Here is a 13400-nt window from a genome sequence, read left to right on the forward strand (position 1 = left end):
CAACACTATCAACAAGGCAGGTCCTACAGGCCCTAGTTTCTACCTTCTTAACAACACTATCAACAAGGCAGGTCCTACAGGCCCTAGTTTCTACCTTCTTAACAGCACCATCAACAAGGCAGGTCCTACAGGCCCTAGTTTCTACCTTCTTAACAACACCATCAACAAGGCAGGTCCTACAGGCCCTAGTTTCTACCTTCTTAACAACACTATCAACAAGGCAGGTCCTACAGGCCCTAGTTTCTACCTTCTTAACAACACTATCAACAAGGCAGGTCCTACAGGCCCTAGTTTCTACCTTCTTGAGAGCACTATCAACAAGGCAGGTCCTACAGGCCCTAGTTTCTACCTTCTTGAGAGCACTATCAACAAGGCAGGTCCTACAGGCCCTAGTTTCTACCTTCTTAACAACACTATCAACAAGGCAGGTCCTACAGGCCCTAGTTTCTACCTTCTTGAGAGCACTATCAACAAGGCAGGTCCTACAGGGCCTAGTTTCTACCTTCTTAACAACACTATCAACAAGGCAGGTCCTACAGGCCCTAGTTTCTACCTTCTTAACAACACTATCAACAAGGCAGGTCCTACAGGCCCTAGTTTCTACCTTCTCTACAACACTATCAACAAGGCAGGTCCTACAGGCCCTAGTTTCTACCTTCTTAACAACACTATCAACAAGGCAGGTCCTACAGGCCCTAGTTTCTACCTTCTTGAGAGCACTATCAACAAGGCAGGTCCTACAGGCCCTAGTTTCTACCTTCTTGACAGCACTGTCAACAAGGCAGGTCCTAGTTTTGTCGCACCTGGACTACTGTTCAGTCGTGTGGTCAAGTGCTACAAAATAACGAGCACGGCTGGCCCTTGGATATACACAGAGAGCTAATATTAATGATATGCATGTCAATCTCTCCTGGCTGAAAGTGGAGGAGAGATTGACTTCATCACTACTTGTATTGGTGAGAGGTATTGACATGTTGAATGCACCGAGCTGTCTGTCTAAACTACTGGCACACAGCTCGGACACCCATCCATACCCCACAAGACATGCCACCAGAGGTCTCTTCACAGTCCCCAAGTCCAGAACAGACTATGGGAGGCGCACAGTACTACATAGAGCCATGACTACATGGAACTCTATTCCACATCAGGTAACTGATGCAGCAGTAGAATCAGATTTAAAAAACAGATAAAAATACTCCTTATGGAACAGCGGGGACTGTGAAGAGACACACACACACACACACACACACACACACACACACACGGATTTAGTATTGTAGATATGTCGTAGTGGTGGAGCAGGGGCCCGAGGACACAGTCTGTGAATGTATTGTAATGTTTTTAAAATTTTATAAACTGCCTTAATTTTGCTGGACCACAGGAAGGCAGCAGCTAATGGGGATCCATAATAAAGCCCAGGTAGAGTAGCTGCTGCCTGGCAGGAACTAATGCGGATCCATAATAAACCCCAGGAAGAGTAGCTGCTGCCTTGGCAGGAACTAATGCGGATCCATAATAAACCCCAGGAAGAGTAGCTGCTGCCTTGGCAGGAACTAATGGGGATCCATAATAAACCCCAGGAAGAGTAGCTGCTGCCTTGACAGGAACTAATGGGGATCCATAATAAACCCCAGGAAGAGTAGCTGCTGCCTTGGCAGGAACTAATGGGGATCCATAATAAACCCCAGGAAGAGTAGCTGCTGCCTTGACAGGAACTAATGGGGATCCATAATAAAGCCCAGGAAGAGTAGCTGCTGCCTTGACAGGAACTAATGGGGATCCATAATAAAGCCCAGGAAGAGTAGCTGCTGCCTTGGCAGGAACTAATGGGGATCCATAATAAAGCCCAGGAAGAGTAGCTGCTGCCTTGGCAGGAACTAATGGGGATCCATAAGAAACACAAATAGAAAAACTAAACCCGTGGATCCATTCGAACTAAACCAGAGTACACAACTCTGACTAGAACTGTTAGCCTGGTGGTTTTTTGTACTACACTGCTTTGCTGGTCTCACTCTCAGCAACCTCAACACGCAGAACTAGAGGACCCCCAGAGCTGCACATCTCTATTCTAGTAAAACCCCAGCTCACCTGATCCAACTAGTCAAGGGCTTGGTGAGTAAAACACCACCTGATCCAACTAGTCAAGGGCTTGGTGAGTAAAACACCACCTGATCCAACTAGTCAAGGGCTTGGTGAGTAAAACACCAGCTCACCTGATCCAACTAGTCAAGGGCTTGGTGAGTAAAACACCAGCTCACCTGATCCAACTAGTCAAGGGCTTGGTGAGTAAAACACCACCTCACCTGATCCAACTAGTCAAGGGCTTGGTGAGTAAAACACCAGCTCAGCTGATCCAACTAGTCAAGGGCTTCATGAGTAAAACACCAGCTCAGCTGATCCAACTAGTCAAGGGCTTGGTGAGTAAAACACCAGCTCACCTGATCCAACTAGTCAAGGGCTTGGTGAGTAAAACACCAGCTCACCTGATCCAACTAGTCAAGGGCTTGGTGAGTAAAACACCAGCTCACCTGATCCAACTAGTCAAGGGCTTGGTGACTAAAACACCAGCTCACCTGATCCAACTAGTCAAGGGCTTGGTGAGTAAAACACCAGCTCACCTGATCCAACTAGTCAAGGGCTTGGTGAGTAAAACACCAGCTCACCTGATCCAACTAGTCAAGGGCTTGGTGAGTAAAACACCAGCTCACCTGATCCAACTAGTCAAGGGCTTGGTGACTAAAACACCAGCTCACCTGATCCAACTAGTCAAGGGCTTGGTGAGTAAAACACCACCTGATCCAACTAGTCAAGGGCTTGGTGAGTAAAACACCAGCTGATCCAACTAGTCAAGGGCTTGGTGAGTAGTTGAATAAGGTGTGCTCGTGGAACCGAGTGAGATGGTACTGGATAACTCACCCGCAGCTTCAAATGTTCGCTGATGGTATCTCTTATTTTCATTTAACCAGGGAGACACATTGAGAACTAGGTCTCATTCACAAGCCCTGGGAACAACAGTCAACACACACACGATGCCCTGGGAACAACAGTCAACACACACACACACACACACACACACACACACACACACACACACACACACACACGATGCCCTGGGAACAACAGTCAACACACACACACACACACACACACACGATGCCCTGGGAACAACAGTCAACACACACACACACACACGATGCCCTGGGAACAACAGTCAACACACACACACACACACACACACACACACGATGCCCTGGGAACAACAGTCAACACACACACACACACGATGCCCTGGGAACAACAGTCAACACACACACACACACACGATGCCCTGGGAACAACAGTCAACACACACACACACACACACACACACACACACACACACACACACACACACACACACACACACACACACACACACACACACACACACACACACACGATGCCCTGGGAACAACAGTCAACACACACACACACACACACACACACACACGATGCCCTGGGAACAACAGTCAACACACACACACACACACACACACACACACACACACACACACACGATGCCCTGGGAACAACAGTCAACACACACACACACACACACACACACACACACGATGCCCTGGGAACAACAGTCAACACCACACACACACACACACACACACACGATGCCCTGGGAACAACAGTCAACACACACGATGCCCTGGGAACAATTGCAGAGTTAAATGGCTGTGATAGGAGAACACTGAGGATGGATCAACTACATTTTTATAGGACCCTGTCTTTCAAAGATAATTCGTAAAAATCCAAATAACTTCACAGATCTTCATTATAAAGGGTTTAAACACTGTTTCACATGCTGTTCAATGAACCATAAACATTTAATGAACATGCACCTGTGGAATTGTCTTAAGATACTAACAGCTTTCAGACGGTAGGCAATTAAGGTCACGGTTATGAAAACTTAGGACACTAAAGAGGGCTTTCTACTGACTCTGAAAAACACCAGAAGAAAGATTCCCAGGGTCCCTGCTCATCTGCGTGAACGTGCCTTAGGCATGCTGCAAGGAGGCATGAGGACTGCAGATGGGGCCAGGGAAATAAATTACAATGTCTGTACTGTGAGACGCCGTAGACAGCGCTACAGGAAGACCGAACGGACAGCTGATCGTCCTCACAGTGGCAGACCACGTGTAACAAGACCTGCACAGGATCGGTACATCCGAACATCACACCTGCGGGACAGGTACAGGATGGCAACAACAACTGCCAGAGTTACACCAGGAACGCACAATCCCTCCATCAGTGCTCAGACTGTCCGCAATAGGCTGAGAGAGGCTGGACATCACCGGCAACAACGTCGCCTATGGGCATAAACCCACCGTCGCTGGACCAGACAGGACTGACAAAAAGTGCTCTTCACTGACGAGTTGCGGTTTTGTCTCACCAGGGGTGATGGTCGGATTTGCGTTTATCGTCAAAGGAATGAGCGTTACACCAAGGCCTGTACTCTGGAGCGGGATCAATTTGGAGGTGGAGGGTCCGTCATGGTCTGGGGCGGTGTGTCACAGCATCATCGGACTGAGCTTGTTGTCATTGCAGGCAATCTCAACGCTGTGCGTTACAGGGAAGACATCCTCCTCCCTCATGTGGTACCCTTCCTGCAGGCTCATCCTGACATGACCCTCCAGCATGACAATGCCACCAGCCATAGTGCTCGTTCTGTGCGTGATTTCCTGCAAGACAGGAATGTCAGTGTTCTGCCATGGCCAGCGAAGAGCCCGGATCTCAATCCCATTGAGCACGTCTGGGACCTGTTGGATCGGAGCGTGAGGGCTAGGGCCATTCCCTCCAGAAATGTCCAGGAACTTGCAGGTGCCATGGTGGAAGAGTAGGGTAACATCTCACAGCAAGAACTGGCAAATCTGGCGCAGTCCATGAGGAGGAGATGCACTGCAGTACTTAATGCAGCTGGTGGCCACACCAGATACTGACTGTTACTTTTGATTTTGACCCCCCCTTTGTTCAGGGACACATTATTCCAGTTCTGTTAGTCACATGTCTGTGGAACTTGTTCAGTTTATGTCTCAGTTGTTGAATCTTGTTATGTTCATACAAATATTTAAACATGTTAAGTTTGCTGAAAATAAACGCAGTTGACAGTGAGAGGACGTTTCTTTTTTTGCTGAGTTTATATATTGTAGTTACTCCACAATACTAACCTAAACGACAAATTGAAAAGGAAGCCTGTACAGAATACAAATATTCCAAAACATGCATCCTGTTTGCAATAAGGCACTAAAGTAAAACTTCAAAAAATGCAGCTAAGAAAATATACTTAATGTCCTGAATACAAAACGTTATTTTGTTTCTAGCAAATCCAACAACACCGAGTACGACATATTTTCAAGCATGGTGGTGGCTGCATCATGTTATGGGCATGCTTGTCATCATTAAGGATTAGAGAGCATGGTGGTGGCTGCATCATGTTATGGGCATGCTTGTCATCATTAAGGATTAGAGAGCATGGCGGTGGCTGCATCATGTTATGGGCATGCTTGTCATCATTAAGGATTAGAGAGCATGGCGGTGGCTGCATCATGTTATGGGAATGCTTGTCATCATTAAGGATTAGAGAGCATGGCGGTGGCTGCATCATGTTATGGGCATGCTTGTCATCATTAAGGATTAGAGAGCATGGCGGTGGCTGCATCATGTTATGGGAATGCTTGTCATCATTAAGGATTAGAGAGCATGGCGGTGGCTGCATCATGTTATGGGCATGCTTGTCATCATTAAGGATTAGAGAGCATGGCGGTGGCTGCATCATGTTATGGGAATGCTTGTCATCATTAAGGATTAGAGAGCATGGCGGTGGCTGCATCATGTTATGGGAATGCTTGTCTTTGGCAGGGAGTTTTATTTGTAAAAAGAAACGGAATAGGTAAAATAGTTTAGGAATACCTGGTTCAGTCTGCTTTCCAACAAACACTGGGAGATTAATTTAGATTTCAGCAGGACAATAACCTAAAACACGAGGAGTTGCTTAACAAAACGACATTGAATGTTCCTACGAGGCCTAGTTACAGTTTTGACAAATTGACTTGAAAATGACTTTTCTAGTAATGATCAACAACCAACTTGACAGAGCTTGAAGTATTTTAAAAAGAATCATGTGCGAATATCAGAAAGACTCACTGTTGTAATCACCGCTAAAGGTGATTCTAATATGTATTGACTCAGGGGTGTGAATACTTATGTAAAATGGATATTTATGCATTTATTTTTCGATAAATCCTCAAACAATTATCAAAACATGTTTTCACTGTCATTATGGGGGATTTTGTGTAGATGGGTGAGAAAAATATATTTCATCAATTTTGAATTCGGGCTGTAACACAACAAAATGTGGATTAGGTCAAGGGCTATGAATACTTTGTGAAAGCACTGTAGTTCCTTTAACACACACAGTACAGACACACCGCAAGGTTAAACACATCAACAGAGGACCCATGGCGATAATGATCTTTAATGGCAATATATACAGAACTTGAAAGAAAAATATAATTTTATAAATGAAATAAATACAATATGGTACAATTTCCACAATGTCTTAAAGAGTCATGGAAATTATCTGTTTTGTAATTCAGCTTCTCTGTAAGTCTCTTCCCACAGACAGACACTCTCTTTCCCACATCTCACCCCCCCCCCCCTCACACAAATAACCCAACAGCACCAACATCTCCATTAGCTCCTCCCCCTCATTGACCGGTTGTTGTTTTAATGCGCAGGATGTTTGTTTGCTTTTTTATCGTCATGGTCACAGTCACAGTCTATCGTCATGATCACAGTCACAGTCAGGGATCAGACAGTCTATCGTCATGATCACAGTCACACGTCAGGGATCAGACAGTCTATCGTCATGATCACAGTCACAGTCAGGAATCAGACAGTCTATCGTCATGATCACAGTCAGGGATCAGACAGTCTATCGTCATGATCACAGTCACAGTCTATCGTTATGGTCACAGTCAGGGATCAGACAGTCTATCGTCATGATCACAGTCACAGTCAGGGATCAGACAGTCTATCGTCATGATCACAGTCACAGTCAGGGATCAGACAGTCTATCATCATGATCACAGTCACAGTCAGGGATCAGACAGTCTATCGTCATGATCACAGTCACAGTCAGGGATCACACAGTCTATCGTCATGATCACAGTCAGGGATCAGACAGTCTATCGTCATGATCACAGTCACAGTCTATCGTTATGGTCACAGTCACAGTCAGGGATCAGACAGTCTATCGTCATGATCACAGTCACAGTCAGGGATCAGACAGTCTATCGTCATGATCACAGTCAGGGATCAGACAGTCTATCGTCATGATCACAGTCACAGTCAGGGATCAGACAGTCTATCGTCATGATCACAGTCACAGTCAGGGATCACACAGTCTATCGTCATGATCACAGTCAGGGATCAGACAGACAAAGAGGAAGTGTGTGTGTCAGAACAGAGAGTTGGCAGGCTTTACTGATGCTGGAATACTATATGTAGTCAGCCTACAGAGGAGAGAGGGGAGAGGGAGACGGAGAGAGGGAGAGAGAGAGGCGAGAGGGAGACAGAGAGAGAGAATACGGGAGGGAGAGAGAGGAGAGAGAGAGAGAGAGAGAGAGAGAGAGAGAGGAGAGAGAATACGGGAGGGAGAGAGAGAGAGGAGAGAGAGAGAGAGAGAGAGAGGAGAGAGAGAATACGGGAGGGAGAGAGAGGAGAGGGAGACGGAGAGAGAGAGAGGGAGAGAGGTAGAGCAGTGGAGAACATAATGAAGGGAAGAAAAGAATGAAGGGAAGAAAAGAGATGAGAGAAGAGCGGGGGTGCACAGTTTAGTTAAACAGATTAGGATCGACATATCACAGTGAACTACAGTATCAGCTGGTGCTTGTCTTCCTCTAAGAGAGACAAAGAGAGAAAGAGAGAGAGCATGTGACAGAGGGGAGAAATGAAACCAGAGTGGGTCTCTCAGCTGGAACACATATGTGTTGGTGTCTCTCAGGGGTGGAGGTTGTCTGAGCTGGGGCCGGCTGGGTCCGGCTGGGGCAGGCTGGAGCAGGCTGGGGCAGGGGGAGAGGGGCTGGGGCAGGGGGAGAGGGGCTGGGGCAGGGGGAGATGGCCTGGGGCAGGGGGAGATGGCCTGGGGCAGAGGGAGGCTGGGACAGAGGGAGGCTGGGACAGAGGGAGGCTGGGACAGTGGGAGGCTGGGACAGTGGGAGGCTGGGACAGAGGGAGGCTGGGGCAGAGGGGCAGTGGGAGGCTGGGGCAGTGGGAGGCTGGGGCAGAGGGAGGCTGGGACAGAGGGTGGCTGGGACAGAGGGAGGCTGGGACAGTGGGAGGCTGGGACAGTGGGAGGCTGGGACAGAGGGAGGCTGGGACAGAGGGAGGCTGGGGCAGAGGGGCAGTGGGAGGCTGGGGCAGTGGGAGGCTGGGGCAGTGGGAGGCTGGGGCAGTGGGAGGCTGGGGCAGAGGGAGGCTGGGGCAGAGGGAGGCTGGGGGACAGAGGGAGGCTGGGACAGAGGGAGGCTGGGACAGAGGGAGGCTGGGGCAGAGGGAGGCTGGGACAGTGGGAGGCTGGGACAGTGGGAGGCTGGGACAGTGGGAGGCTGGGACAGAGGGAGGCTGGGACAGAGGGAGGCTGGGACAGAGGGAGGCTGGGACAGAGGGAGGCTGGGACAGTGGGAGGCTGGGACAGAGGGAGGCTGGGACAGTGGGAGGCTGGGACAGTGGGAGGCTGGGACAGAGGGAGGCTGGGACAGTGGGAGGCTGGGACAGAGGGAGGCTGGGACAGAGGGAGGCTGGGGCAGAGGGAGGCTGGGGCAGAGGGAGGCTGGGGCAGAGGGAGGCTGGGGCAGAGGGAGGCTGGGGCAGAGGGAGGCTGGGACAGAGGGAGGCTGGGACAGAGGGAGGCTGGGACAGAGGGAGGCTGGGACAGTGGGAGGCTGGGACAGAGGGAGGCTGGGACAGAGGGAGGCTGGGGCAGAGGGAGGCTGGGGCAGAGGGAGGCTGGGACAGAGGGAGGCTGGGACAGAGGGAGGCTGGGACAGAGGGAGGCTGGGGCAGAGGGAGTTTGGGACAGTGGGAGGCTGGGACAGTGGGAGGCTGGGACAGTGGGAGGCTGGGACAGTGGGAGGCTGGGACAGTGGGAGGCTGGGACAGTGGGAGGCTGGGACAGAGGGAGGCTGGAACAGAGGTGTGTGTGTTACATGTCAATAGAGGTGAGTTTCTTCATGTTTCGTCTCTGTGCCAGACTAGAAGCAGCTACTGGCTCCAGAACTGGCTGACACGTCTTATGACCCAGAGCGGAGTAGGTAGCTGCCATCGCTCCCTAAACAGGAAACACACAAACACAGGATCAGTTAGCTGATAGCAGATCTCTCTTCTGTCACCACACACACACACACACACACACACACACGGTGCATTGGTAAATTGCCTCTAGTGAGCTCTGGGCCCCTCCGCTTAACCTGTTGGGGATAGGGGGCAGTATTTGCACGGCCAGATAAAAAACGTACCCGATTTAATCTGGTTACTACTCCTGCCCAGTAACTAGAATATGCATATAATTAGTAGATTTGGATAGAAAACACTCTAAAGTTTCTAAAACTGTTTGAATGGTGTCTGTGAGTTTAACAGAACTCATATGGCAGTCAAAACCCTGAGACAAATCCTAACAGGAAATTGAAATCTGATTTGTGGAATCACTTCAAACCTTTGCCATTGAAACACACAGGGGCTTATGAATCCTTGAGCACTTCCTAAGGCTTCCACTAGATGTCAACAGTCTTTACAAAGTGGTTTGAGTCTCCTATGGTACAAACTGACCCAAAGAGAGGCTTGGGAAGTTGGTCACAGGGGGAGGGCCATTACTACTATGACACGGGCGCCCATGGCTACCCTCCCATTTCGAAACGTTTAGTAAGACAATGCAATCATCCGCCTTGAATATTATTGAAGCTCTGGTTGAAAAAGGCCCTAAAGATTTATGTTATACAACGTTTGACATGTTTGAACAAACGTAAATATATATTTTTTGCACATTCGTGACGACAAGTCCCGCGCGCTTCAGTACATTATGAGTAGCCTTCGGAACGCGCTAACAAGAAGGAACTATTGGAACATAAATTATTAACTTTTTCGAACAAAACTACATTTGTTGTGGACCTGGGATTCCTGGAAGTGCCTTCTGATGAAGATAATCAAAGGTAAGGGAATATCTACGATAGTATTTTTGATTTTAGATGGTTCCAAGATGGCGCTAACATGTATCGCCTAGCCTATTTTTCTGAGCATACCACGTCGTTTATTGCAAAGTGTGATTTCCCAGTAAACTTCTTTTTAAATCTGGCAATGCGGTTGCATTCATGAGATGTTAATCTATAATTCTTTGAATGACAATATTACATTTTAACAATGTTTTCAAATAGTAATTTTGTAAATTGTAGCGCTGAGTCACCGGAAGCATTTGAGAGAAAATATTTTCTGAACGTCCGTTTGTATTTCGCGCAACGCGATTCCACTGGCTGTTGACTAGGGTGGGACGCAAACGTCCCACCTTGCCCAGACAGGTTAAAGACTAGGGTTGACAGTCAAGCACCATAGCTAACTGGCCAACGTTGGCTAGCTTGCTAGCTACTTCCAGACACAAATGAGAGAACAGCTCACTGACCATTTTACTCTCCCCAGCTGAGCTGGATCGACTGTTTTCATATCAAGACAGGTTAGTGACAAACTGTATTACTGTGGCAACAATTTAATTCAGTTTTTTAGCCAATGTTTACTGACATCTGTCGCATTCAATGGGTGTTGGGCTTTCATGAATTCCTCAATTATTTTGCTCTCGGGCACTTGAGTGATCTGATTTCAGAGTAGATTGCCAGAGTGAATCGTGCCTTGTGTGTTACCTTAACGAGGTGTGGTGCGTCGTGCCGTGTGTGTTACCTTAACGAGGTGTGGTGCGTCGTGCCGTGCGAGCTGGAAGTGTGGTAAGGTGTCTCGTTGCGTGATCCAGGCGTGTTTCAGGACCTGTTCAGCTGAATAACGCTGGTGAGGATCAACATGAAGCATCTTAGAGAGGAGGTCCTGGACACGACACACACACACACACACACACACACACACACACACACACACACACACACACACACACACACACACACACACACACACACACACACACACACACACACACACACACACACACACACACACACACACACACACACACAGAGAGAACAACAGACTGGTCAACAAGCATTATGTTAGATAACAGAACAACAGACTGGTCAACAAGCAGCATGTTAGTAAACAGGTCAACAAGCAGCATGTTAGTAAACAGGTCAACAAGCAGCATGTTAGTAAACAGGTCAACAAGCAGCATGTTAGTAAACAGGTCAACAAGCAGCATGTTAGTAAACAGGTCAACAAGCAGCATGTTAGTAAACAGGTCAACAAGCAGCATGTTAGATAACAGAACAACAAGCAGCATGTTAGTAAACAGGTCAACAAGCAGCATGTTAGTAAACAGGTCAACAAGCAGCATGTTAGTAAACAGGTCAACAAGCAGCATGTTAGTAAACAGGTCAACAAGCAGCATGTTAGATAACAGAACAACAAGCAGCATGTTAGATAACAGAACAACAGACTGGTCAACAAGCAGCATGTTAGTAAACAGGTCAACAAGCAGCATGTTAGTAAACAGGTCAACAAGCAGCATGTTAGATAACAGAACAACAAGCAGCATGTTAGATAACAGAACAACAGACTGGTCAACAAGCAGCATGTTAGTAAACAGGTCAACAAGCAGCATGTTAGATAACAGAACAACAGACTGGTCAACAAGCAGCATGTTAGTAAACAGGTCAACAAGCAGCATGTTAGATAACAGTGTGTGTACCTTGGAGCTGTCAGAGACCATGTCCCAGTTCCCACCGCTCAGCGAGAACTTCCCTGACCCCATCCTCAACAGGATTTCTTCAGGTGTATCCTTGGGGCCGTTAGCGAAAGGTGTGTATCCTGCTAACATGGTGTACAACAATACTCCAAGACTCCAGATATCACAGGCAGCATCATAACCCTGACGCATCAACACCTACACACACAGAGACACACACACACACACAGAGACACACACACACACACACACACACACACACACACACACACACACACACACACACACACACAGCGAAAGACAACACACACAAACTCAGTACAAGTAAAGGGCTAGAGAACACTCTTTACAACACTTTACCCTTCCTAACTTTACCCTTCCTAACCCACCCAATGTAGACTTCCTAACAAACCAACTTAACCCTGTCTAACCCAAACCCTCCATCTTGACCCTACCTAACCCTCCATCTTGACCCTACCTAACCCTCCATCTTGACCCTACCTAACCCTCCATCTTGACCCTACCTAACCCTCCATCTTGACCCTACCTAACCCTCCATCTTGACCCTACCTAACCCTCCATCTTGACCCTTCCTAACCCTCCATCTTGACCCTTCCTAACCCTCCATCTTGACCCTACCTAACCCTCCATCTTGACCCTACCTAACCCTCCATCTTGACCCTACCTAACCCTCCATCTTGACCCTACCTAACCCTCCATCTTGACCCTACCTAACCCTCCATCTTGACCCTACCTAACCCTCCATCTTGACCCTACCTAACCCTCCATCTTGACCCTACCTAACCCTCCATCTTGACCCTACCTAACCCTCCATCTTGACCCTACCTAACCCTCCATCTTGACCCTACCTAACCCTCCATCTTGACCCTTCCTAACCCTCCACCTTGACCCTACCTAACCCTCCACCTTGACCCTACCTAACCCTCCATCTTGACCCTACCTAACCCTCCACCTTGACCCTTCCTCCACCTTGACCCTACCTAACCCTCCATCTTGACCCTACCTAACCCTCCATCTTGAACCTACCTAACCCTCCATCTTGACCCTACCTAACCCTCCATCTTGACCCTACCTAACCCTCCATCTTGACCCTACCTAACCCTCCACCTTGACCCTACCTAACCCTCCATCTTGACCCTACCTAACCCTCCACCTTGACCCTTCCTAACCCTCCACCTTGACCCTTCCCAACCCTCCACCTTGACCCTTCCAAACCCTCCAGCTTGACCCTTCCTAACCCTCCACCTTGACCCTTCCTAACCCTCCACCTTGACCCTTCCCAACCCTCCAGCTTGACCCTTCCTAACCCTCCACCTTGACCCTTCCCAACCCTCCAGCTTGACCCTTCCCAACCCTCCACCTTGACCCTTCCAAACCCTCCAGCTTGACCCTTCCTAACCCTACAGCTTGACCCTTCCTAATCCTCTAACCTTCC

The 13400-nt window shown here is 48.4% G+C and overlaps 1 protein-coding gene across 1 annotated transcript in view; it reads right to left on the bottom strand.

The window, feature by feature from the left end:
- Nucleotides 1-7236: 7236 nt before the first annotated feature.
- rps6kal (ribosomal protein S6 kinase a, like) overlaps nt 7237-13400 on the bottom strand; it is an 85756-nt gene continuing 79592 nt past the window's right edge. Inside the window, exons 18-20 of the mRNA XM_045717794.2 lie at nt 11948-12142; nt 10993-11133; nt 7237-9379 (exon numbers count right to left, since the gene is read on the bottom strand). Of these exons, the coding sequence (XP_045573750.1) occupies nt 9254-9379; nt 10993-11133; nt 11948-12142 (462 nt within the window). The 3' untranslated portion in view covers nt 7237-9253. The remainder of the gene's footprint in view (nt 9380-10992; nt 11134-11947; nt 12143-13400) is intronic.

The sequence above is a fragment of the Salmo salar genome, chromosome 05 (assembly GCF_965601325.2).
Source record: "Salmo salar chromosome 05, fSalSal1, whole genome shotgun sequence".
Taxonomy (NCBI): domain Eukaryota; kingdom Metazoa; phylum Chordata; class Actinopteri; order Salmoniformes; family Salmonidae; genus Salmo; species Salmo salar.